Source organism: Rasamsonia emersonii, assembly GCF_000968595.1.
Source record: "Rasamsonia emersonii CBS 393.64 chromosome Unknown ctg1118621760022, whole genome shotgun sequence".
NCBI lineage: Eukaryota > Fungi > Ascomycota > Eurotiomycetes > Eurotiales > Trichocomaceae > Rasamsonia > Rasamsonia emersonii.
In genome coordinates this window covers 1-25,097 of record NW_013563265.1, presented here as the reverse complement: position 1 = coordinate 25,097, position 25,097 = coordinate 1, and the positions used below count along the sequence as shown (strand labels likewise).

General features: G+C 50.5%; 8 protein-coding genes across 8 annotated transcripts; 3 read left to right on the top strand and 5 right to left on the bottom strand.

The window, feature by feature from the left end:
* Positions 1-89: 89 nt before the first annotated feature.
* On the bottom strand, positions 90-3,449 carry T310_2320 (Metaphase-anaphase transition protein (Mlo2); the record flags this gene model as incomplete). Its single annotated transcript, XM_013474800.1, has 12 exons — positions 90-132; positions 214-262; positions 343-509; positions 551-661; positions 706-742; positions 1,256-2,146; positions 2,301-2,634; positions 2,703-2,757; positions 2,830-2,938; positions 3,064-3,167; positions 3,247-3,280; positions 3,329-3,449. The coding sequence occupies 12 exons, from the start codon at positions 3,447-3,449 to the stop codon at positions 90-92; spliced, it is 2,055 nt and encodes a 684-aa protein (XP_013330254.1).
* Positions 3,450-3,731: 282 nt separating this feature from the next.
* T310_2319 (DNA replication licensing factor Mcm2) lies at positions 3,732-6,674 on the top strand (the record flags this gene model as incomplete). The annotated part of the gene is made up of 5 exons (XM_013474799.1): positions 3,732-3,736; positions 3,795-3,910; positions 3,963-6,265; positions 6,330-6,499; positions 6,575-6,674. 5 exons carry the CDS (start codon positions 3,732-3,734, stop codon positions 6,672-6,674), a joined length of 2,694 nt encoding a protein of 897 aa, XP_013330253.1.
* Positions 6,675-7,014: 340 nt separating this feature from the next.
* On the bottom strand, positions 7,015-8,172 carry T310_2318 (uncharacterized protein; the record flags this gene model as incomplete). The annotated part of the gene is made up of 1 exon (XM_013474798.1): positions 7,015-8,172. The coding sequence occupies one exon, from the start codon at positions 8,170-8,172 to the stop codon at positions 7,015-7,017; it is 1,158 nt and encodes a 385-aa protein (XP_013330252.1).
* Positions 8,173-11,126: 2,954 nt separating this feature from the next.
* On the top strand, positions 11,127-12,476 carry T310_2317 (Methionine synthase, vitamin-B12 independent; the record flags this gene model as incomplete). Its single annotated transcript, XM_013474797.1, has 3 exons — positions 11,127-11,346; positions 11,425-11,841; positions 11,905-12,476. The coding sequence occupies 3 exons, from the start codon at positions 11,127-11,129 to the stop codon at positions 12,474-12,476; spliced, it is 1,209 nt and encodes a 402-aa protein (XP_013330251.1).
* A 2,197-nt stretch (positions 12,477-14,673) lies between these two features.
* Positions 14,674-15,464, bottom strand: T310_2316 (ADP-ribosylation factor 6; the record flags this gene model as incomplete). The annotated part of the gene is made up of 5 exons (XM_013474796.1): positions 14,674-14,715; positions 14,774-14,886; positions 14,944-15,090; positions 15,152-15,307; positions 15,353-15,464. 5 exons carry the CDS (start codon positions 15,462-15,464, stop codon positions 14,674-14,676), a joined length of 570 nt encoding a protein of 189 aa, XP_013330250.1.
* Positions 15,465-16,675: 1,211 nt separating this feature from the next.
* Positions 16,676-19,085, top strand: T310_2315 (Trehalose synthase (Ccg-9); the record flags this gene model as incomplete). Its single annotated transcript, XM_013474795.1, has 6 exons — positions 16,676-16,801; positions 16,863-17,263; positions 17,317-17,592; positions 17,671-18,135; positions 18,184-18,293; positions 18,370-19,085. 6 exons carry the CDS (start codon positions 16,676-16,678, stop codon positions 19,083-19,085), a joined length of 2,094 nt encoding a protein of 697 aa, XP_013330249.1.
* Positions 19,086-19,339: 254 nt separating this feature from the next.
* Positions 19,340-20,120, bottom strand: T310_2314 (Dynactin Arp1 p25 subunit; the record flags this gene model as incomplete). The annotated part of the gene is made up of 3 exons (XM_013474794.1): positions 19,340-19,939; positions 19,995-20,033; positions 20,082-20,120. The coding sequence occupies 3 exons, from the start codon at positions 20,118-20,120 to the stop codon at positions 19,340-19,342; spliced, it is 678 nt and encodes a 225-aa protein (XP_013330248.1).
* A 746-nt stretch (positions 20,121-20,866) lies between these two features.
* On the bottom strand, positions 20,867-24,953 carry T310_2313 (Peroxidase; the record flags this gene model as incomplete). The annotated part of the gene is made up of 12 exons (XM_013474793.1): positions 20,867-20,922; positions 20,995-21,274; positions 21,335-21,574; positions 21,629-22,043; positions 22,093-22,625; positions 22,683-23,026; positions 23,117-23,447; positions 23,494-23,515; positions 23,637-23,751; positions 24,093-24,334; positions 24,386-24,483; positions 24,552-24,953. The coding sequence occupies 12 exons, from the start codon at positions 24,951-24,953 to the stop codon at positions 20,867-20,869; spliced, it is 3,078 nt and encodes a 1,025-aa protein (XP_013330247.1).
* Between the last annotated feature and the right edge of the window lie 144 nt (positions 24,954-25,097).

Here is a 25,097-nt window from a genome sequence, read left to right as displayed (position 1 = left end):
GGCTGTCTCTCCTTGACATTTTCTTTTTTTTTCCTTTTCCAAGCGTAACTCCCCAGTGTGTCTAGCGTTCATTATTTAGTCTCGTTCGCTTAGTCTCTAGTCTCGTTGCTGTCTGTTTGTCTGTCTGTCTGTCTGTTTTTGTAATTGCTCTGCTCTCAGGTTTGATTGTCCAATTGTCCAATTGTCCAATTGTCCAAATAAGAAAGAACACACATAACATATGCATAACCATAACCTAATATATACGCGGATTTACCTATACCTATAACAAAGTGAGATACAGCTAGATTGCAACTTCAAACCCGGTTGTCTGTCTGGTCTGAGTAAGGCATTCGTACTTACCTAGCAAGTCGGAATCAAAATCACTTAACCTTAGGCAGGTACCGGGCGGGACCTGACCCGACCGACAAGACCACGAGATATGTACTCCGTAGAGTGTTGTATGTACAGCGTATGTACTGTACAGCGTCTGTGGACTAGGCCTGGGTAGATGTGAACTAAGTAATGTACTGTACATACATATATGTAGGTATGTACTGTACATTCATACATGCTAGGGCTGAGCTGTAAGTGCCTAAATAAGTAAGTATTCTTCTTTTCTTGTCTTGCCTTGCCTTGACTACTTGACTTTGATTGATCGTCTTGAATAGTACTTATAGTACTTCAAGTACTTATAGTTATTTACTTAGTTACTTATTTACTTACTTCTGGAAGTAAGTTAGCGAGAGAGAATCGATCGTGTCTTGTTCAGCATTGCAATTCAATTTATTTTACTTTATTTACTGGTAGTATTAGGAGACTGACTTTCGTGAGAAGTTAAAAAGAATAAAAAGAATAAAAAAATAAAGAAAAAAAAAGGAAAGAAATAAAAATTACCTCATTTTTTTTTAAAAAAAGTAAGAAACTTAATATTGTTGTCCTTGTCCCTCCCGCCTTTCCGTGTCATTATTGTCATTATTATTATGGTGTGCACCGTGCATCATGCATCGTTATTGCGATTGCGCCCGTCCAGTCATAATTGGAATTGGAATAGAATCGACAATTGAATTATCACCCGAAATTAAAAAGAAAGAATTCCCTTAACCTTCATAACTCGTACTCGTACATGTGTAAGATAGGATTACATCATAACAGTGAAGGTGAATATCAGTCAGCTGAAGTGAAGTTTGCTAGTAGCCTAGTAGCCTGTCTGAGTTAGTCTGGTGCCTCGTTTTCTTATTTTTTTTAAAAAAAATGAAAATTCTTGACTACTTACCACTTTGTTCTCTCCGGTTGTCGCCCTCTCCTCCACCACCGTTGTCGTCAGATCGTCCCCCTCCAAACGCTGATGCTAGACCGCCAGCTTCTTTAATCGCAAGGTCATCGCCGCGCAGCTTCTCGAAATACGCCTTGATGTCCTCCGCGCTGACGGGTTTGCCGCTCTCGGCGAAGGGTTTCAGGAACTCCTTCACTTTGTCGCGCAGGTGGTTGTACACCATCACGCCCTCGATGGCTTTCACGCGGTCCATGTTGCTCAGTGCGGCTTCGCCCCTCTCAAGCAGACTTCCGGTGCCTTGGCTGCCGTTTGCTGCGTCGCCGTCTTCCGACAAAGGTGGTTCGTATGTTTCTTCCTCTTCGCGGAGTTGTGGGTGGGGGATCAGGTTCGGGAAGCACTCTGGACAGTGGCACAGGCGCTCGCGGAAGTCTTCTTTGACGAAGAGAGAGAATGTTCCTGTGGGAGCATCCCGGGGTAGTGATTCGTGCTTGGGCTTGGGCTTTGGCGGTGTCGAATCTGCAGGCTCTTCCTTTTTCTTAACTTGTCCGTTTTCATTTCCGTTTTCATTTTCATTCGTTTCGTCACCTTTTGCTCGCTTCGAGTCGCGCTCATCTTCTGCTTCATCCGCCTTGCGTTTTCGTGACCCCGTAGATTGCTCTTGCTTCTCTTCAGCCGCACCCTTTGGACCACGCAATCCTCCGTCTTTGTGAACTGGAGGCAGGAAGCCCGGCGTGTTGGCGTATCGTTTCAACCATGGATTGGAATCCAGGCATTTGTAGCAAATGAACGTTTCGAAATCATCTTCTTCCGGGAAACCCGGAGGAAGGCTTTCTTCATCGTCCTCCTCTCCATCGTCTTCCTCGGCGGTACCGTTCTCTCCCTCATGCTTAGCTGCATCCGACTTAGCAGCCTTCCGCCACCCGCGTGGGAGCCCGATGAGACATTCCGGATGCCACCAGTCCTCCCCACAGCCGCCTGTCTCGACAGTCCCCAGACCAAGGCACTGAAACATCGTCCCTTTCCTTGTGCGGATCGTATTCCTCACCGCAGCCGCAGAACCGATTGCGGAAGTTGTGGTTGTACTTGTTGCCCTCTGCCGGTTTCTGCGAATGCATCCCTTTAGCGCCCGTCTCCGGGTCCTTTCGCAGGGTGCACGGCGACGTCGATGGCAGGCGCGAAGTGCCGCAATCGCATACGAAATTCCTCTTGCTGAACAGCTCGACTAAGTTGTGCTCGCCATGGCAGGAGATGGAGCATGAATAGCACACCCCGGCGGCTGTGTACGGCTCGTCGGGGTTTTCGGGAGGCGGATTGCAGGTCAAGCAGGAAAAAAGCGTCTGTCGGAGAGGACCTAATGGTTGTGTGCATGAGTCGAAGGACTACATCAATCAGTCATCAGGTTCGCATTTTAATACTGTTTATTTATTATGATAATCTGGTCGCTTACATAGGGCAGGACTTCTCGCGCATCGGCTTCGAGCTTCAACTGCGAATCGATGAACCTGGAATATTCAAATCCGGTCAGCAAACCATTTCATGGACAAGAAAGGACGAACGAAATGCGATCGACATACTCTTCTGCCGTCTGTGAATCCTGCGAGGCGAAACTCTCCCGACGGCGACTGCTCTTGTTGTTGTGGTCAGGACCCTTATTCTGGGCCTCGCTGGAATGGTCGGCGACAGCTGGAGGATCCATTGCAATGGTTAATTATTGACGCTTTTCAAACATGGAGCCAAGGCTTGGATGAAAGATCGCAGGTTGATGATGAGCTGATTGATGAGCATGGAGGCACCTCCGCTCCGCTCACAGCCGGCGCGCGGAACGACGCGAGGCGCGAAACACCTTAATTGAATGTTTGCTTTGTTTGTTGAGACAGCGTCAACGCAGCGAGTTCTACGGAGTACTCTGTACCTCTATGCCATGTACAGATTACAGATTACAGTCTAACTATCTAGATGAAATAATTCTTTGAAATAGAAGACACTCTTACAGGAATATTTCTCTAGACATGGAGTATCCATCGCCTATGCAGCGTGCACAGTGAGCAGACGTGCTCAGCAAGCAGAGCTTACTGTTATGTCTGTCCTTCAAAGTACTTCTTCCCCATCGTGAAGATGACTGAAAATTTAGAGATGAATGAAAGTGATACTGCATAGTCAAGTGAGGCTTAAATAATTTGTTGGCCCAGCCCATGATGCTGTGGCCGGCTGCTGCCTTTCCCGATTGGGATTAATTGAAAAGCGTCCACGACGCGTCTCGCGCCTCGGACGCGTCCAAGAGGGACCACACCAAACCCGCTGCAATCTGCAAGTTCGCTCCCTTCAGTCGGAAAGCAGCGCTCCTCCAAATTTGTGCAACGCCAGTGTCCTTCCTGCGGCCTTCCTTCGCATATCGTTTGGTCGTTGCGCTTTCTCTTGTTTTCTTTTTCTTGTAATGGTTTAAAATTCATATTGTGATCGAAGACAAAAGACCACCATGAGGTGAGATCTACAACCGAACCAGGTTTTTATCTCAGACAGGATAACTGATGCCATCCAGTTCTCCTCTCCGTCCCAGCGACTCTGCTGGGAATCGCGGCCTGGGTAACTTGACCCGCCGCAAGAGATCCAGAGAGCCTGATGATGAGTCGTCGTCGGTCGCACCCCCATCAAGCCGTATGTCTACATTCTGATCTGCTGCGTGAAGATCTACTGATTGATTCAACAGCTCCGCCCTCATCCCCTCCGATGCTTCCATTTGACGATGAGCTCGACCGAGATGAGGCTGAGGAGTTTGCGGGTGACATCGATGATATCGATGAAATGGCAGAGGACGAGGATGGCATTGACCTCTTCGGCGACAACTTCGAGCGAGATTACCGAGACCTCGACCGCCCTCAGCGATACGAGGGCGACTACATTGACGACGAGGAGCAGGAGGAGCTCGACATTGGTGCCCGTCGACAGCTGGAGGCCCGTCTGAACAAGCGGGACCGGGAGCTTGCCCGCCGCCGCCGGATGCCTGCGGCCTTTTTGCAAGACGACGACGAGGATGCCAACATGGATCTCACCAGACAGCCCCGTCGACGAAGGCATCACTACGACGAGGACCGTGAGGACGTCGACATGGGCGATGATATCATGGAGGAAGAACTCTCTCTTGAGGAGCTGGGTGATGTCAAGGCTGGCAATCTCACGGAGTGGATCCTGCAGCCGCAGGTTATGCGGTCCATCAGTCGCGAGTTCAAAGCGTTTTTGACCGAGTACATCGACGCCTCTGGTCAATCGGTCTATGGGAATCGAGTCAAAACTCTTGGTGAAGTGAACTCCGCATCTCTGGAGGTCTCCTATGATCACCTCGCCTCGAGTAGGGCCGTTCTTGCGTACTTTGTCGCAAATGAGCCTACAGAGGTGCTGAAGATTTTTGACCAGACTGCTCTGGATATCACACTGTTCCACTACCCACAATATGCTGACATCCACAATGAGATCCACGTGCGGATCACCGATCTCCCGATCGTCTACTCGCTCAGAGAACTGCGTCAGTCCCATCTGAACTGCCTTGTCCGCGTCAGCGGAGTTGTCACGCGACGGACTGGCGTGTTTCCCCAGCTGAAATACGTCATGTTCTTGTGCAACAAATGCGGCGTCACTCTTGGTCCTTTCCAGCAGGAAGCGGCTGCCGAAGTCAAGATTTCATATTGCCAGAACTGCCAGTCGAGGGGTCCTTTCACCATGAATTCGGAGAAGACGGTTTACCGAAATTATCAGAAGCTGACCCTGCAAGAGTCGCCGGGCACTGTCCCTCCAGGACGTCTTCCGCGGCAGCGCGAGGTTATTCTTCTCGCTGACCTCATCGACAGTGCTAAGCCTGGAGATGAGATTGAGGTCACTGGTATTTATCGGAACAGCTATGATGCACAGCTTAACAACAAGAACGGGTTCCCCGTCTTTTCCACGATCATTGAGGCCAACTATATTGTCAAGTCCCATGACCAGATGGCTGGTTTCCACTTGACAGAGGAGGATGAGCGCCAAATCCGGGCCCTTTCGAAGGATCCCGATATTGTCGACAAGATCATCCGTTCTATTGCCCCGAGTATCTACGGCCACGAGGACGTGAAGACCGCAGTTGCGCTTTCGCTTTTCGGAGGAGTGAGGAAAGAGGCTCAAGGCAAGATGCCCATTCGTGGTGACATCAACGTGCTGCTTCTTGGTGATCCGGGTACCGCCAAGTCTCAGATCCTCAAGTATGTTGAGAAGACCGCCCATCGATCGGTGTTCGCGACCGGCCAGGGAGCCAGTGCCGTCGGTCTGACAGCCAGCGTTCGGAAGGATCCATTGACGAGTGAATGGACTTTGGAGGGTGGAGCACTCGTGCTCGCTGACCGTGGAACCTGCTTGATTGATGAATTCGATAAAATGAACGACCAGGATCGTACTTCAATCCACGAAGCCATGGAACAGCAGACGATTTCAATTTCGAAAGCCGGTATTGTCACCACGCTTCAAGCCCGTTGCGCAGTTATCGCCGCGGCCAACCCGATTGGCGGCCGTTACAATAGCACGCTTCCCTTCTCGCAGAATGTCGAACTTACCGAGCCTATCCTTTCTCGTTTCGACATCCTGTGCGTTATCCGCGACACGGTCCAGCCTGACGAAGATGAGCGGTTGGCCAGTTTCGTGGTCGAGTCGCACCACCGTGCCAATCCTCCCAAGCCCCTCAGAGACGACCAAGGCAATCTCATCGACAAAGACGGAAATCGTATCGATGAGGAGGGATATCGAATTGACAAGGATGGCAACCGCCTTCCTCTTACTGAGGAGGAAAAACGCCAGCGAGAGGAAGCCGAGCGCAAGGCGGTGGAGGAGAAAGAAGGCGAGATTCCGCAGGAACTGCTGCGGAAATACATTCTCTACGCCAGGGAGAGATGCCACCCCAAACTCTACCAGATTGATCAGGATAAGATCGCGCGACTCTTCGCCGACATGAGACGGGAGTCTTTGGCTACGGGAGCTTACCCGATCACGGTACGTTAGAATACCTTTAGAAAAAATACAGTCGCAGCTGCTGATCTGATAACACGTCGAACAGGTCCGCCACCTGGAAGCCATTATGCGTATCGCAGAGGCATTCTGCAAGATGCGTCTGTCCGACTATTGCTCGTCGCAGGACATCGACCGGGCGATTGCCGTGACGGTGGAATCATTCATTGGCAGCCAGAAAGTCAGCTGTAAGAAGGCGCTGTCACGAGCTTTTGCCAAGTACGTCCAATCAATCACCTTTGTATCGAGAATATTTTTGAGCATATGACGCTGACACAACTAAACTCTCTCCAGATACACACTTTCCCGGCCCAAGCCTCAGTCGAAGCGCAAAGCAGGTATTCCTGTTTCGAATCCCTATACGCAACGGGAACTGCACGCGGTCGATGTTTAATGCCTATTGAGACAATCGAGAATGGGGTTCTTCTGTTACTATGGACCTTTTTTTTTCTCCCTTCGGTTATAAAGCTGTGTGGATATATCTTCGGCATTCTGGACATGGATGGAGTTCTGTTACTGTTGCAATGATGTGTCTATTATTTCCTTTTTTTTTTTAATGTATACGTTTGTTGAATGATCCATGTCATGAAGGGCAGGATCGATCGGTTCTGCAATCGTTAGGTGTATTTCTCGATAGAAAAATCCTTACCCTATCAGTAGGCAGATGTTTGTACTGTAGAATGATGCGATGCTGGATCTTAACGAGTTTCTGGTCCGTCTTCATACACCTAATATTAGGACTGCGCAACAGATGCGTCTCCCGCTCGTTGGAATGGCCGCTCAATCCTCGTCCACGTTCCGTGGCCGTCGTGCAGCCACTCGCTATCGGAGAGGACGTCGTCCACAACGACGGCGAGATTCGACCTGAGCGCCTCGATGTCGTAGTCGCACGACCGAAACGTCGTGAGCGTCCTCTGCGCACCGAGATCGCGGACCGTATGCGCGATGAGCGAGTACCCCGTCGAGAGCTCCATCCAGGGGTCGTTGGGATCCATGGACCCTCTCTGCTCGTCCTCGATGACGCGGTTGTTCGGGCCCGGCGCGAGCTGCACGGTGAGCGATTGCAGATTGATCATCATCCGCTCTACCACGTCGAGGACTACCCCGATGTGGTTGTAGAAGGGGAAGACCGCCGTGTAGTGGAACGAGGTTAGATACCGGAGGGAGGCGAGCGGGTCGAAGGACTCGATCGGCGGTGGCACAGTCGATGGCGTTCCCCAGGTATCTAGCAACGAGGGAATGTGGTAGAGAAAGTACTCGTAGTGATTGTAAGCCTTGAGCGAGGATGACTCGTTGAAGACGAGCGAGTCCCACCGTCGCGCGTGAAGGAAACTGGGACAAGCGCTCAGGTCGGGGAAGGTGAAGCGGCTGCTGCGGCTGCTGCTGCTCGTCGTCCGGGGGTCCTGCTCCAGTTGCAGGATCTGAAAGGGGATATCAAACGCCCAGCTGTGCGCATCCATGATCTTGGTGGCGGCCATCTCGCCGACGACAGTCGGTGCAGCGACGATGGTAATGCGCAGCGGATCCAGGTCGCTCAGCACGCGACGCCACCAGAAGAGCTGCTCCTTGGAAGCGAGGTATGCCGTGCGCACGAGCACCACGATCGAGTCCACATTTCGGCTCAGTCCGGAGCGCTTCACGAACGAAAGAAATGGTTCTGTATCCTCGATGTCAAAGCACGCGTGGGCGAAGAGCAGCGGTCGCACGAGCTTGAGGAAGCGAGACGAGGTGCACGAGAGGTGTTTGAGATTGCGTCGGTGGGAACGGGTGATCTTCAGACTGGGAGGTTCATGGACTTGGCGAATTGACGGCGGGTCTTCGGAGAGGTAAGAGAGGATCTGGTAGAGGAGCTCGTTCGGAAGGGAGTCGAGCTGAGGCTTGGAGAGCACCATGGTGATGGAGGCAGTGCTGTATGACGATGTCGAGGACGAAGACGACCTGTCTCGAAGCTTTCGACACTGTGTCTGGGAGGTCCCGATCTCCAGGGACCATCATTGCCGGATAGACTCTGAGATGGCGTTGACATGGAGTTCAATTCCTGGTGAGAAGCCTGCATCAAGTCATTTGGTAATGTTGGCAGTCAACAAGACGTTCGTGTACGTACGTGGACCGATGAACTTAAAGAACTACCCCACCATCCGTCTTGCCCGGATGATCCCGCGCTCATGATTTGTCGTTCAACAACAACTGAATATTGATAGCCTAAAACAAACTTACTATGGGTTACAATCCTGCACATGTACAGTAAATCTGAGAATGTCAACAAAAACTTCTTTTTTTTTCCATTAATACTTCTCGTTTTCACACAGACATGGAAAACTCAGCGTTTCGAAGGGGAAAAGCTCAGACGTCATTGGGTATTTTGCTTATTTATTTTCATCGAGATTTTCATCGCGATAATCAAAGCCCTCGATCTAGAGCATTTCCGTTGTTGGCAGAGCTAGTAAATTGACTATGATTAAGTAAACGTCTTCGCCTAGAGAAGCTTTCGCGAAAACACTTCAGATTGATTGCTTATCGCTTTCTAAGGAAGGCCTCGTCATATCACTCACTCCTTGGAAGGAGCTTCGAATACAGTACTTGTACGTAGAGTGTCAAGTGTCGAGGAACAAGTCTGGAGCTGATCCAGAAACAGAACTTCTGACGTGTAGAAATAGCGCGACTTTTCGGCCACGTACGGAGTAGATACCAAAGTCCCCTGCAATTTTGATGAGCCTGGTGGACCTACCTAGTAGGTCATGGTGTTGCTGAACAAAGAAGAAAGAGATAGGTCAGGTAACAGGATAGCTGAGTCAAAGAAACCCATAAACAGAATATTCTGCCCAGACTGGCTTGCACAAAGAATCCGGACAAAGTGAGTTTCATCCTCAGCCAGGTCACCTCAGGTCTCTGCCTGGGCTGAGTAAGGTTCTCTGAAGAACTCAGACAAAGTGAGGGTTTTGTTATGTTCATGTCACAACCTTGCTGCTCAGCCTGCATGAGGAGGGTCCGGAACAGGCCATGCCAGATCAGATCGATCAGATCGATCAGATCAGATCGGAGCCATAGGTCTGGGTCTCCCAGAGCCACAGCTTAAACCTCAGCATCTGACCTCTGATTGAACAAAAGCTCACCAGGCTCCATATTGAAATCTTGGCGGACAAAGTCCGGGTGAGTCTATGAGAGGGCAGGGGTGGGTGAGGTCAGTGTCCGGGCCCTGGAGAGGGAGTGGCAGGTCAGGTGATCTGATGACCAGCTGCATAAAGATTGATTTCGGACAAAGTGAGAGGTTCATCCTGAGATAGGTAAGCTCAGGCCTCTCTACCCCTGCCAAGTCATGTTTAACAAAGAATTCGGACAAAGTGAGGAAGGAGGGCACGGTCAGTCCTGTGCAGTGCACTAGCAACCAGAACCTGCTGCTCAGCCTGATCTGCATAAAGAAATTGGGGTCCAGAGAGTAAGAGCTTCGATTCTTGATTACTGTAAACTACAACCTTGCAGCAAAGAGCCAGGCCATATGTAGAAAATTGCGAACAAAGTGAGGGTTTGGCCTTCTGTTCAGCACAGAATTATAGCTACTTATACACTAGAGGAGTGGTTAGTAAAAGTCCAGACCATTATTAAAATTGAGGTCTTTATCCACAGCGGTCGGCAAGTTAGGACCCTTTTTGACTCCCATTTCGTATACCTCTTCTAGAAGAAATCTATGCCTCATCTTCAGTTGACATGTCAACAGCTGCATGAGCATGAGCAGATCTGCATCTCGAACCCCACTTTTCGAGCGCGAAGCAATAGACATGCATACAGCATCGATGAATTGCTACAGTCAAAGATGAAGCATAAAAAGTAACTCCTGAGGCAAGAAGAGAAGGTGATTCGAGTAGCGAAGTAGATGTACGGTACAGTACAATTTATATGTCTGACAAATTCCAGCGTACAGTCGCACTCATGGCCCTGCGACAGCAAAGATAAGACCAAGGTGGGGGCCTTGTCGCGCCACACTATGTATGTGCAGTTGAAAAGAACAGAGCATGAAATGACTCTTTTCGATTGACAACTGTGTATAAGAGAGTGAGGAGGTGTAAATAGGTCTAAAATATAATCCAGCGGATAATTACAGTAATAGCTTGGTTGAGCGAGTGGTTCAATGTTGTCATAGCTCCACCTCCCAGGTACCGATCTCAACGTATCTCTCCGCCGGCAAGTAAATTGCAAATAAGCTGCTGCATCGAGGAGAACGGGATTACTCAGAAAGGGAATCGCAAACCAATTCAAATTCTCACTTTCTGGATGACAGCATCCTACCTGATGTCCTGTACCTCATGACCTTCGAGCTAGACCCTGGCTGAAGTGAAACGTACGACAAGGCCCCCATCTTAACACATGACAGTCTCATGAACAATCTTCGAATCTGACTGGCCCGTTCCTACCAGACCGTCCTACCTAAGAACTCCTCTCTCCTCCATCCCCGCTCACACAGAGCTGGTCCCTGAAGGCTGCTGGCTCACTGGGGCTGCGATGTGGGGAGCCAAACACCACCCAAGCATGGATCTTTACCCCTTCTGGATAACAGCCGGACGGACCGGCAGACGCGAATGATGGAGATACCGAAGTTGCTCCGTTGGTTGCAAAGTCCCCGCTCGGAGAGCCTGCGAGGGGGAGGGGAAGGAAAAAATACCCCTCCTTTTGTTTGTTGTGTGGTCGAACCGGAGCTGTGTTCATTCTTCTCTCTCTATCTTCTGAAAGAGACCGTATACCATTATCACCACATACATTGCCAAAGGTAGGTGCACCACCTTGTCGCGGTGCTGTCTCCATGCTCTGCGTGACATTGACTGAGTTGCTCCCAGAGAAATAGCGTCTCAAAATGTCCGCCACGCTGCACCGCAACCCCCCTTTCAGGGCTGAGCACCTGGGCTCGCTGCTCCGAACGGAAGCCCTCCTCAAGAAGCGCGCAGAGGTCAATGCAGGAAAGGCGCCCAAGTCGGAGCTCACGGCTATCGAGGACCAGGATATCAAGGACGTTGTGAAGCTCCAGAAGGAGCTTGGTTACTCTGCCATAACAGATGGAGAGTACCGGAGGCACAGTAAGCGCCAGAAAAATACTCGAGCTTTAATTACGTAGGCCCATCAACGACTGACCCTATCTCGTTTTCAATCTCCAGTGTTCTGGGGTTCCTTCTTCCCTGGACTGGAGGGCTTCACCCAGATCGACAAGCCGGACCCAGGAATGTTCCGTCCGTACATGCCTGATGTGGCTGCCTTCATGGAGTCTAAGATGGAACCCGGCGAGACCGTGGTGTGCACGGGTAAGATCAAGCACGTTGGCAGCACCTACGTGGACCAGTTCAAGTACCTGGCCAGCCTTGTTCCTCCGGAGGAGGTCAAGAACATCAAGATCACGCTGGCAGCGCCGAACTGGTACCACATGCGGTACAAGGAGGGCGTGGCGTACCCCAAGGAAGTGTACAGCTCCGACGAAGAGTACTTCGGCGACATTGCCAAGGCGTACCAGGAGGAACTGCGGATCCTGTACGAGGCTGGCTGCCGGAACGTGCAGTACGATGACCCGAACTTGGCTTGTATGGCTTCCGACGGAGACTCCCTTTGACTGACTGGAAAAGATGCTGACCACCGTTCTGCAGACTTCTGCTCCGAGAAGATGATTGAAGGGTGGTTTGCCGATCCCCTCAACAAGGGCACCCCGGAAGACCTGCTCGACAAGTACATCAAGCTGTACAACGACTGTCTGGCGAACCGGCCGGCAGACCTGCACGTGGGCGTGCACCTCTGCCGTGGAAACTTCGTCAACAGCCGTCACTTCTCGGAGGGCGGTTACGACCGCATTGCGACGAAGCTGTTCAAGAGCCTCAACGTGGACACGTACTACCTTGAGTACGACACCCCGCGTGCGGGAGGCTTCGAGCCTCTGAAGGAGCTGCCCAAGCACAAGAACGTCATCCTGGGCGTCGTGACCAGCAAGTTCGGCACGCTGGAGGACAAGGAGGAGATGAAGAAGCGCGTCCTCTCTGCCGCCGAGTTCATCGCCGCCGGCAACAACGAGACTGCCCAGGAGGCCTTGGCTCGATGTGGTGTCAGCCCGCAGTGCGGGTTCGCCAGCCACCACGAGGGCAACGCGATCAACCGGGAAGACATGATCAAGAAGCTGAAGCTGGTGCGCGAGATTGCCAACGACCTCTGGCCTGGTGAGCCATAAACGGTTTTCAACCCACAATCATTGTCTGAAACGATGATTTGACGAGATGAGACGAGACGACAATATATCACCTCCAATCGACTTTCAACAAGACGATTAGGAGCGGTGATTCTTCAATGAGACGAGACGAGACGAGACGAGACGCAAAAAAAGTTGGTGTTTTCAACACGTAGTCATGACTTTTACGTAACCATCGTGGCTGTACGTACGTACTGTGTATGAGGTATGCACATATGGAAAACCACTGTATATAGGAATGAGATGAGTAAAAGCAAAAAGTAAATAGGATGTACTTGTTTCTCTCCCTGAGGTGCTTCCAGCAGTCTATTTAAATACATCAATCTTGTTGAGGGCCAACCCCACAGAGTACCCTGTTAGCCCATGAGGCAGGCCTCAAAGGTCCTCAATCCACCTCACGTTCTATTATTCTAGGTTATGTAGGCTCATCGTCCACCATCTTCTACTAAAATAGTCACTAAAAATAGTCACAAGTCATTCGAGAAGCGAGTAAGAAGTAAAATCTATGAACCCCTCATCTTTTTCTCGTTCGTTCCCTATATACCTATCTCCTTTTCATTCTATGTACGTTCTTTCTCCTTCCATCCTACCTCCCAAAACATCCATCCATACATCATCTCAACAACTGGCACCACTCACTCCGCATAATACCGGCCCATTGGTTAAATGATCTTGACCTGTTTAAGCCCGTTCAATGATGTTATCCTCCTTGATGGCGGACCGCTTATGGGTCGTCGAATTCTCAATCTGTCAAGTAATCATCATCAACACATGCCCTTGAAAAGGACAGCCATGGGAGAGAAAAGAGATTTGTTGTACTAACCTCATACCGCGGAGTGTCGGGCGAAGCTTGGACGTGTCGGCCAGTCAGGAAGCCCGGTTCGGTAATGACTTCTCTGACGATGCCGACGGATTCGGAGGTTTTGGATTCGGGGCCTTCAACACACAGTTAAGAGAATCTTCATGATGATATTGGAACAGATAAACCCACCTCCAACAGGCTTGTAGCGAACTTCCTGACCCACTTTGTATTGAGGCATTGTGTTGTTTGTTGAGAGTTTCTTCGAACTTATTTAGTTCTGATTCGTGTTGAAAGATGTGTTTGCTTGCAAGCAAGGGAACAAAAAGGCAATATTATAAAATAGCAATTATACGTCATATACAGAAAAGGGAGGAAAAGGAAAGAAGGAAGGAAAGAGGAAGAAGGAACTCTTTCCCTGAATTTATAGCCCAGTGGCAGTCGGTGGCCATTTTTCCCCCCCCTTTTCTTCGGACTTGATTGATGTCAATGGATTGACTGCTATTCGTATGCTGATATTGATAGTAGCGATTAGATGTGAATGGGTGTGCTACACGTACTGTGTCGTGTTGTAGTAGTAAGGTGCCACCTGCGTCATCCTGACATACTGGATGAAATAAATTACTACGTATGTTATGGATAATCTTTAGGTATATTTTTTGCCCTTGATAGCAGGACAGAACGGAATGACTCGAGAGGAAGAACGTACGCATGAAGCGCGTGGAAGATACTTCCGTGCCACAGATGACGATACGGGTTGTGGCTGGTCGGATATCCGTTCCTGTGGCGGTGGGATCGATGTCGAGCTGATAGCATAAACTCTGTTTCCTTTTTGCCTCTTTCGAAAGGACCTCAAAGATCTACCTACTCGGGTAGGTGGAAGGTCAAGTATATCCGATCTATGACGTGTATTCCAGAGTTAAGGGATCTTATGCTCGCCACGATCTAGCACCCGACCTATGCTACAGTAAAGCTAGACTTGCCTATCAATAACATTGGTGGGGAAACAATCTTGGACAACGCTCCTTGGCTAGAATCGGAGCTGCTTTTTCTATAGACAGCTCCAGACAGCTCCACAATAAAATCTGAGAAAATGACCAATAAATAGAGCATTAAACAGGTGGTGATTAAGTAATAGAAAACATTAGACAGTGATCATTCACGGCTGACTGAAGGAAAACAAAGGGGATATCATGAGCCAGAGGCAACCAATTGAAAGCATGCACATGAAAGAAAAAGCACAAAATCAAACTGTGTCGTCATGAGAAAAAAGGAAACATATCTGCCAAGTGATTACGTGTTGTACAGGGGTGGCTTGTAGATTTGACCGTAGGGAGCAGACTGGTAATTGTTATAGACGCGTGGTGGAAGAGGTGTCCGTTATTTCTGGGGCGTGGTTTTCACGTTATTCGACAGCCAGGCCTGCAGACGCCATATGAGTTCGGAATCCAAGCAAGGTCTATACTATGCCTCGACTTACCAATCCTTCGAAGATTCCAGTGCCCTGAGTAGCTACACTGGGCACGACATACCACAGCCGGTCCTTGAGCTTGTTCAGTTGCAATGCGTTGGTCACTTCCTCGGGGCTCAGGTCTGCCGAAGTTTCAGTCAGTGGCTTGCAACAACTCAGTCCGGAGCGATGTTACATACGGCCCTCAATGTCCTGCTTGTTGGCGAACACAAGCAGAAGCGCATCCCTCATTTCACGGTCGTTGATGATTTTGTGCAGTTCAGAACGAGCCTCGTCCATACGAGCCGTGTCGCTGGAGTCGACGACGAAAATAAGTCCTTGAGTGCCTGGAGGGGCGTAATAAGTAAACTGCTGAGCTTGCTTGCTGATACCCTTGCTTCTGCATACCTGAGTAGTAGTGCCTCCACAGGGGACGGATCTTGTCCTGTCCACCGACATCCCAGACGTTAAATTTGACATTCTTGTAGGTGACGCTTTCCACGTTGAAGCCGACGGTCGGGATGGTGGTGACGTCCTGGTTGAGTTTCAACTTGTAGAGAATGGCTGCAGAACGAAATAACATTAACCCCTGGCTCAATTAGGCGTTACCATCTAGAGGCTGCTCACTCGTTTTCCCTGCCGCATCGAGACCCAGCATGAGAATACGCATCTCCTTCGATCCGAAGATCTTGGCCATCACCTTGGAAACCTGGCCACCCATGGTGATTGGTGTTCTGCGGTTGTCAACTGCAAATTATTGCGATCGGCTGTGTCTGAGGGGTGGAGGAAGCAGTTGCGAGATCAATTGACCGGCTCAAATCGATTTCAGGAGCCGTTTCCACGTCCTGGATGATGAGCGACGGTTAGACCCTGCCGTCGACTGCAGTGTTAGCAACTGTCTATCTGTCAACAAGAACAGGGATGCGCGCGATGACGGAGGGTAACACGCTCAAGGAGAGCTCCACGTAGGCAGTCGAGACGAAAGAGTGGCAGGAGAACTCACCGCAGGTTGATAGGAGGGCCTCTCACAGCGGGCAGTCGAGGAACTGGAAAATTGACAGTGCGACGCTCCACGACGGCGCACACGAGGATCGCTGGGCGTCCGCGTGCCTAGTCCAGCAGCAGCCAACAGGGGCAGCTCCGAGGGGCGTAAAAGGGGCTGCCGATTGCCTGCTGACTAAGACCCCGCGGGCTGTGCCAAGACCTTCCCCTGTTTCAGGCGCCGGTGCGCTAGTCCGCTTTGGGCAATACCAATCCTGCGACGCCATGCCTGAAGAGGCACGTGCGTCAATCGTCGATCTGCTATCCGCCGCACGGTCGGGGTAAAATGTAAATACATCTCCGCGTAGGACAGTTCCGACTCCCGATCTGGAATATTAAGGTCGTCGTGTATATACGACGCAATAACTGTCGCTATGGCGCCCAGTCATCCAACTCGGGGTGATGATCGTTGGGGGAAACGCCGTAGCTCTCCCGATCACGAGCTGGATCTCTTGGCGAGGGCTGCAGATGGCGTGTCAGGAACGCGAAAACAAAGGCCTTCTCTCAGACCTGGAATTGTCCATTTCCAACGATGATGCTTGTTTTGAATATATTCCATACTTCCAAACGAGGTCGTAAAGATGTTGGGTAGAACCCACGTCTTGCAGAACGACTCGTACGTCATAGCCTCCCGGGCGTGAGGTCATCGCCGGACACTGTCTTGGTCAGCAACAAGGTGTGAGCTTGCAATGTATACCCAAATTCCTAGCGCATGTTCTGATACTGAACAGATTAATCCTCAATTACCCCCTGGCGGCATTGCCGTTAATTTTTCGTTCTTTGAGTCTCGTGGTGCCGACAGTCGTGCTTAACTTCTCACCGCTAATAACGAGAGCGTGGGTCGAGGTAGAAACCTAGGATTAGTGGTTGTCTGTATAGATTGTGAACACGATGAGTTCTTCCGATGCGGCAGATGGACAGGCAGGACACAGCTTCGAACGCCGTGGCTCCATCTATCAGCAAGATCTTCTGCGCCATCACATTAAAAAGAATGCCTGGTCTGGTCCTCCTCTGGAAGTACGACGAAACTTATTTCCCCGCATCTATGTGATACTAGGAGTGCTCACTGCGAGTAAAGACTTTGTATGGCGGTATCGCGGTTGATTTCTCAGAGGACTCGGCCTCGGTGATCGCGATCGCAATTCGCGACACGACGTACCTGCTGGATTTCTTGGAGTATCCTTTTCTACCGGACCAGTCGCGAAAGCCCCCATACTCTGCGATTGAGAACTTTATTATTACCCAACTGCGCGACTATAGTGACAAGCAACTGGAGAAGTTCGCGGGTGTGGCAATGCCGGACAAGATCGCTCACCGATGTCCGAATCTCTGTTCCCGGTTATGGAGCGAACTGGATATAGTGCCATTGGCTATGCATGAGAGAGATCCATTGGAGGCATCTGGCTCGAAAGCCTTGGCTTCGTGGCGGGAAAAGAGCGTGGATGAACTTGCGGAATCTATGGCCCGAAAATGCATCAGGTGCGTCTAGAGGAATTGCAATGCAGTTGCCTGATAGAAGCTGATGGTCACAGGTTTTTCGGGCCGAATAATAACCCTCTGTTGCAAGTTGGCATCCAGGGCCTTGTCGAGGTCGATTCCTCCTTTCATATCAGTCTAGCCGGTCTCCATGACTATCAGCGGACTGTTGGCCAGACAACTTGGGCTGCCGTGAACCATTACGCAACCGATATTAAGAACAGAAAGATCAGAATCGCATTCTTCAGTGCCACCCCTCAAGGTGGTGGGGTGGCACTCATGAGACATGCTCTCGTGAGGTGTTCTCGCGCGTTACAAACGGACGTCAGGTGGTGAGTGCCGCTCCGAAGTTCTTGCGATCCATCAATTTATCTGACTGTCTCAAATTAGATACTGATCTGAATGGCTAGGTATGTCCCAAAACCACGACCTGGGGTATTCCGTATCACAAAAACGAACCACAATATTTTGCAAGGCGTGTCCAAGCCTGAGGAACGTTTCACGCCGGAGAAGCAGCGCTTCGTGACCGATTGGATCAATGATAATGCTAATCGGTATTGGCTGTGCAAAGGCGGACCACTAACTCCGCCCTCGGAGGGAGGAGCACATATTGTTATTGTTGACGATCCCCATATGCCTGGGCTGATCCCGCTGGCCAAGAAAGCTGCTCCGGACAGGCCTGTGATCTTTCGAAGTCACATACAGATCCGCAGTGATCTGATAGCCACCGCCGGTACATCTCAGGCGGAAGCGTGGGAGTGGTTCTGGGAACGCATCAAGCTCGCGGACCTTTTCATCAGTCATCCTGTAGCAGCGTTCGTGCCGGCGAACGTGCCTCAGGAGATGGTGGGCTATATGCCTGCGTCGACAGATTGGTAAGAACGAACCATCGCAAATTGGGCGGGAGGACTGACTTGTCTCAGGTTGGATGGGCTGAACAAGAATATGAGGGACTGGGATGTGGCATTCTATGGGCGGCTATTCAATACATCATGCAGAAACAACGAAATGCCTATGATTGCGCATCCAGATGGTACGAACTCGCAGACTATATTCCCCCCTCCCCTTCTGTCTTCGGGCAGTCTATTGATGGCAAAGTGAAATTACAGATGAATACATTGCTCAAATTGCCCGATTTGATCCCTCCAAGGGCATATTCGACGTGTTGGAGTCATATGCAAAATTCCACGAACGCTTGGGAGACACTGCACCTGACATTAAACCACCAAAACTCTTGATATGCGGACATAGCTCACTGGACGATCCGGATGGAAGCAGGATATATGACGCGGTGCTCGAGTATATCAGATCCAGGATGTCGCATCTTATGGACTATATCTGTGTGATGCGGCTCCCGCCCACAGACCAGATCCTCAACATTCTCCTCTCAAAGGCCAAGATTGTGCTGCAGCTCTCCACCCGCGAGGGTTTCGAGGTCAAGGTGTCGGAGGCAATCCATAAGAGCAAGCCGGTGATCGCCACCATGGCCGGTGGCATTCCTCTCCAATTGCAAGACCGGAAAAATGGATTCTTGGTCGAAGTGGGCGATACTGACGCGGTGGCCAAGCATATGTATGACCTGTTTACCGATAATGAACTGTACAGCCGTATGAGCCATGAGGCGCTATGCACGGTCAGCGACGAAGTCAGTACCGTGGGTAACACCATGTGCTGGCTGTATCTGGCCTCGAAGCTGACGAATGGCCAGCCGATCAAGCCCGATGGGAGATGGATCAATGACATGGCTCGTGAAGAAGCCGGCCAACCGTACCAGCCGGGGGAGACCAGGCTGAAGAGGGCGCTTGACGTAAAAGACCTGAAGTAAAAATGTAATGAACCAGCCGAGTTCTACGAGCCGCCTTTGATTTTGTTTGTCTCTTTGACTATGTTATACATATACCTTTACGATAAGTGATTATGCTTACGACAGTCCGAATGAATAATTTGACATGACAGTGCCATTATCAATGACTTCCAACGCCGGTCAGGGGTATCAAGTAACATATAGAACAGAACAGAAGATAAAAAAAAACCAAACCAAACGGGAAAAAACATCGCCCGACATGCCTAAGGCATTTATTACCTCCCCACCATTCTATATCTCTCTCTTGCTAACCCACCTTCCGCCCCTTCCACGCCATATCCCTCTCCGACCTCACCCACGATCCTTGCCGGCGCACCCCCAACAACGCAAAAACTCGGGACGACCATCTGCGGCGGCACAACAGCCCCGTCCAGCACGTAGGAGTAATCCTTCAGAATGGCCATGTTCCCGATGACCGCATCCCTGCCGATATGGACATGATTGCCCACGGTCGCGGCCTCGACAACCGCCCTCTCGCCGACAAAGACATGATCGCCGATCTTGAGCGGGTAGAACGAGTACACGCCGCGGTGGAAGCGCGACGGAGGGCGCAACACCGCCTGTTTCGAGATGTAGCTGTAGCGCCCGACGGTTATGGCGACGGAGGACGAAGCGGCAGCATTCGCATGCGCATTCGCGTTGTTGTCCCCTTCCTGCGAACCTCCTCCGGAAGAGGAGGAGGAGGACGAGGATTGCGGAAGCCGGAACAGGTCCCCGCGGATGACGGCCTCGGCCTGAATCACGGTTTTCCCGCCGAGGATGATGTGCTGCGTGCCGTGGATGAGCGACTTTCGTGAGATTTTGTTTCCCGTGTCCTAGCGGAGGGTATAATCGTCAGCGTTGCAAACCCAAGTATGTACATGTGCATACAATTCTCAAGTACATGTATGTACTGTACTTGCTGGCGAACTATTATGGGAAACAAAGTAGCATTGTTATTGACTGTGTGCGACTAACCGTCTCAATGTACTCGCCCTTGGCAGCCTTGGGAGGCATGGCGACAGAAGGGCCTGCAGGCCTGCTGCTGGGGGGGTATTTGCTGGAATCGAGAAGTTGAGGAACTTCAGGACTCCGTAAAGTAATTATTTCATGTGCTGAGTCTGTAGGTTGGTGGTGATCCAAAATGCGGAGGGACGCCAGTTCACGATTTCACGCCCCTTTCCTAGGCGGTGTGCAAGAAATGGAAGGCGGTGAAAAGACCAGACAAGTTACCGACCCGAGCGTAGCTAACCATACAGAGTACTGAAAAAGGTAATTCCCCAACAAGTCCACTTCAATGTTGGAAGCTGAGTTTCGAGTATTACTGAGACGAGACTATCAGCAATATGAGCATTCTCTCATCATATACTTTCGTTCTAAGAAAAACGAGCAGACTAATTAAGAGAAGAGAGATAAAAAAAGAATCATACACCGTATTCCTTGATAACTGCACGCTACATGTGGAATAGTATATTCATTTTATCATCTGCTCAGCTTCAATTTATTGTATTCGTCATTAAGCAGATCTCTCTCTCTCTCTCTCTCTCTTTTTTTTCCCTGCTTTCTTATAGATGGGAGAGTGGAGAGATGAAATATCCTTATTCTTTGCAAAGTCGCCCGAAATTAGAAAAAAAAATAATGAATGAATGAATGAATGAATGCCACGCCGTACATTTGCTTCGAGCGAATTTGTAGACCAACACTAAGAAAAAACTTACTTCCTCCTTCTGGATATCTTTCGATGATGACGATGAAGGTTAGGATTAGCTAGAGCTGCCCTTCAGCGGCGGGAGTTGACCGTCATAATGCACTTTGAAGGCTAATAACAGTTAGTCTAGTTGACTCAGAAGACAAAAGCGAAAAGAAAAAGGCTTATTTCGACGCCACTTACTCAACGGAAAGACAAAGTAGCTTCCATGGTCCTCCCTCATGTAGATGTAGAAGCCGCCTGGGCGGGGAATCTTCTTCAGCTGGCCCTGCGGGCCCGGGGCGCGGCGCAGGTTGTCCAGACCTCCCACAACACGCAGCATCGCGGTCAACGCGACCCGACTGGCGTCGCGGCCCAGACAGGTGTGAGGACCTACACCGTAATGGATGTACGATTCCAGGGGACGGTCAAGACGGACTTCGTTCGGGTTGGGGAAGATGTTCGGGTCTCGTGCGGCGCTCACCTGTGTCGTACTGTGTAAGTATAATTCAGGCCCAAGACAGTTTCGAAATGTGGCACTTACGAAGCTGACAAAGACCTTGTAGCCGGGCTTGATGTTCACCTGGCGGCCGCCGTCGTTGATAGTAACGTTGGTCTGGGATTCGCGGTATGATCCGAACGTGCCATTGAGGCGGATACCCTCCATGGCATAGTGCAGCAGCTTGTCATCCGACTCGGGGGTGTTCTCCTTAGCCAGGCGGTGGATCTCAGGAAGATGAACCTTCCCTTCATCAGACAGGTAGTAGTCGATGATTTGAGTGAACTTGGCGGACAGTCAGCATTACTCCAAATGCGGCAAAGACGACTTAGCACTCACCACCTGAGCCTGGTTCGGAACCATCGCGACAGCAGTGGGGAGCACCTGAGACCAAGTGATCTCGGAAGCACTAAGGCCGCTGTCAAGAAGTCTGCGGATCATGTGGATGCCGTAGTCCGCGAGGGCATTGTCATTGCGACGGAAACTGTCAATAAAGCTCGAAAGGAAACCCGTGGCGCTCACAGACTTGACATTTGCTTCGATAATCTTGCCAAGCTGCTGGGCTACGGCACGAGCCGCCTGGCGCAAGGGGAAAGACTTGGCCGGATCCAAGTCGAAGAAGATGCAGGTGAAGATGACAGCCATGATCATGTACATTTCATGCTCCGTGAAGATACCACGGGGATGCTCCTTTGTCTTCAGTGGGAGAGAGAAGATGTTCGAAGCGAAGTGCACGTGGGCAAGGTTTCCAACACTGATATTCGTCAGCTAGATCGTCAAGAGAACCAAGGGTCAGGACTTACTCTCGGGTAATGTCGACTTGATTGACACCCGCAATCTGGCAAGACTTCTCATGCAGCAACTTGAGCGTAATGTATTCGTAAAATTCCTTGACTTGTTTGTGCCATTGATCACGATACAGGGCCTTGTCCATGATTTCTCGCTGCCGAGTATGGAAAGGAGTGTCACCCGACAGCATGAAATCGAAGCCACCCTTACCGAAAAGGAACCCAGTAGCCTCTCCCCAGGTGACGTGGAAGTTCTTCTGGTCTTCGAGAATCAGCTTGGCCGCTTCGTAGGAGGTCAGGTTGACCCTGGGCTGGATGAATGCGGGACGGTCCCAGCAGTAGTGAGACTCTCTTCCAAGGTTCTTCATGATCACCTTGTTTTCGCTAGGAATTGTCATGGGATAGTGAGCGTAAATGGAGTTCGGTTTGAAGTAGTTGGGGAAAGCTCGCAGCGCCAACTTGTAGAAGATACAGCCCTGGTTGATGCTGAGGTCATAATTGCTCTCATTGAATCCCCAGTTGGTCAGATTCTTAGGGTTGTAGTCCGTCTGTGCCATACGGTTAACGTCGAGATACACCCCAGAAGGGAGGAGACGTCTACTTACGGTATAGAATCTGTCACCGCGTACAAGGGCCACAGCATCTGACAGGACGGCACGAGAGATCGTGTAGGTGGGTGCGATGCCCACGCCAGGGACCATGGGTTCTTTGGCTTCCTCCGCAATGATACCGGGGTACAGTTCCACATAGTCGGGATGCTCGTAGAGGTGGCGGAGTTGATCCGCGATATAGGGATCGGAGTTAATTTCCTCGAATGTGTCGTAGGGCTTCAAACCAAAGAACTTGCGGAATTCATTTAGAGAGCCGCAGTTCCATTTTCGTGCTTGCTGGATACCAAGAATCTCGACCGCCCGAAGTGCCTTGGGAATGTTTCGCGGACCGAAGGACCCTGATACGTGTGAGCCATAATTCCAAAGATAGTCAAGAAGAAGCAAGAAGAAGAAAGAAAAGAAAGAAAGAAAGAAAAGCGGGCACAAACCAGCAACATCTTCAATGGCCTCCGTCAGGATGTTGACAAGGTCTTCGTCCCTGAAGGTCCCATCTTCTTGGCGTTGAAGATGGGCAAATGTACGTTTCGAGGGATCTTTATCCAGGTTGTTCATGTACTTTCCAAGACCCGTCAAGAGTTCGGGCATGGAAACTTCACTTGCAAGCTTGCCGAATAATTCCTTGTACACATTTTCAGTCCACAATTCATCCTTGGCGCTTGTCGCCGAGTGCCACCGATAGGCAAGATTGAACTCGATGGAACACTGGTTGCCAAGACCGGAAGGGGTGGTATCCTTCTTGTCCATCCTGGCACGGGGATCCTGTTGCTGTCAGCTCAGCCTAGAGTGTCATATAGGGTGCACCTACCAGGCACCACGTGCTGTTGGTTCTGTTCAGATTCACAATTGTGCGCAGATAATCATGTAACGTGATGTTGATGTAGAGGCCGCAGGTGATGCTGCCAGTGATCAGCACTCTCTGATCGTGAACAGTCCAGCAGAAAAACTCACAGTCGTCCAGTCTGGAACAGGTCGTTGTCGTATTTCGCCCATGCTTTTTTAGCCTCCCCCGGAGGAAGATCGGGACGAGGCTTGGTAAACCTGCCATTCTCACGATCAATGCCAACTGCTCAACAACGTAGTTATGGAATCTGACAGCAGCGTCGTTAGTCGCGGAAGTTCACTGAATCGGGCGCAGGATCCTAACCGGTTCAGCATGACCAAAAGCACACTGCATACTGCCGGCAATGCCAGCAGCCGTGGCTCAGCAAAACAGTCGGGCTTGATTTTTCCGTCCCTGAAAGTACGCATTTGATTCTGTTCTTCTTGGTTATCTCCATACAGAATCGACAGATCCAAGTACGAAGAAGTCTTCGAGATGTGAGGATTGCGGTGGTCGGTTTCGAAGAGATCTCTGGATGTCAGCTTACGGTGTCAAAGGAAGCGTCGGAGACATGTAGAGCCTACCATGGATGATCAGGGACGCCCAGGCAAAGAAGACGCTCGAGACTTTGTTAGGATGAGGCTTAAACTTGTCTCGAGCCATGATACTATCGAAGATCAAGCCGGGGTCAGGTAACGATCCCGGTTGGACGATAAGCGGTGGAATAGAGCGAGCGTATGCCGTGTTTGCAGCTCCCAGCCAAGGGAGCGTGGGGTTGTTGTTTGAGCCATCTGCGGATCTATACTGATACTCATCTCCCATATATCTAATTCATGTCTTAGCCGAGCCTCCCATGCAAGGCAGTCTGTCTTCTTACGAAAGTGGCGGATGCGGAAGCGAAGTCCATAGCTCATCGAGGAAAGCATTTGTGAGTTCCGTTCGGTTTTTGGAATGCGACGGAAGGCCGCTGACGAGCTGGAGGACACCTGAGGTTAGCGACGTAGACCGTAAACGGCTGCTATCTGACGAAGGAATATAGATACCTGTATGATCCGCTCCATCAACATGGTCTTGTCATCGACCAGCTGGCCGGAAGCTCTGACTTTCATCACTTCCAGCAGGGTTGCATAGTCCTTGAAGCTAAGGGCCTTTAGGTCCTGAAAGAGACTGCTGGAAGGCTCGTGTTCAAGATAGGTGCCATCTCCAGTTTGTGTTGGAAGCGGGCGTCGAGATGCATGGATCAGTTGCGCGTACTTCTCAAATGTCGCGACAACTTCATTTCGCTTCGCGCTGTGGTCTTCTTCCGGACCAACATAGGACGAAGCCTTGGAGTGTCGCTTGCCATTGGCCGTGCCGTTGACCTTTCCATTAGCTTGAGCTCCAATCTCCTCTGGCTTGCTGTCCTCCTTGGGCTTCTTGAACGCTGCAGAAACCTTTTGCATCATCTTTCTCAACAGAGGTAATGGACAAAAGACAGATTTCATGGGGGTATCTTAATGTAAAACAAAGGAGAGAAAGCAACCGGAAAGACCTCTCGCGGGAATGTTTTCTCAGAGCAGTATTTAAAATCATTGCCCAGGATTCAGGAC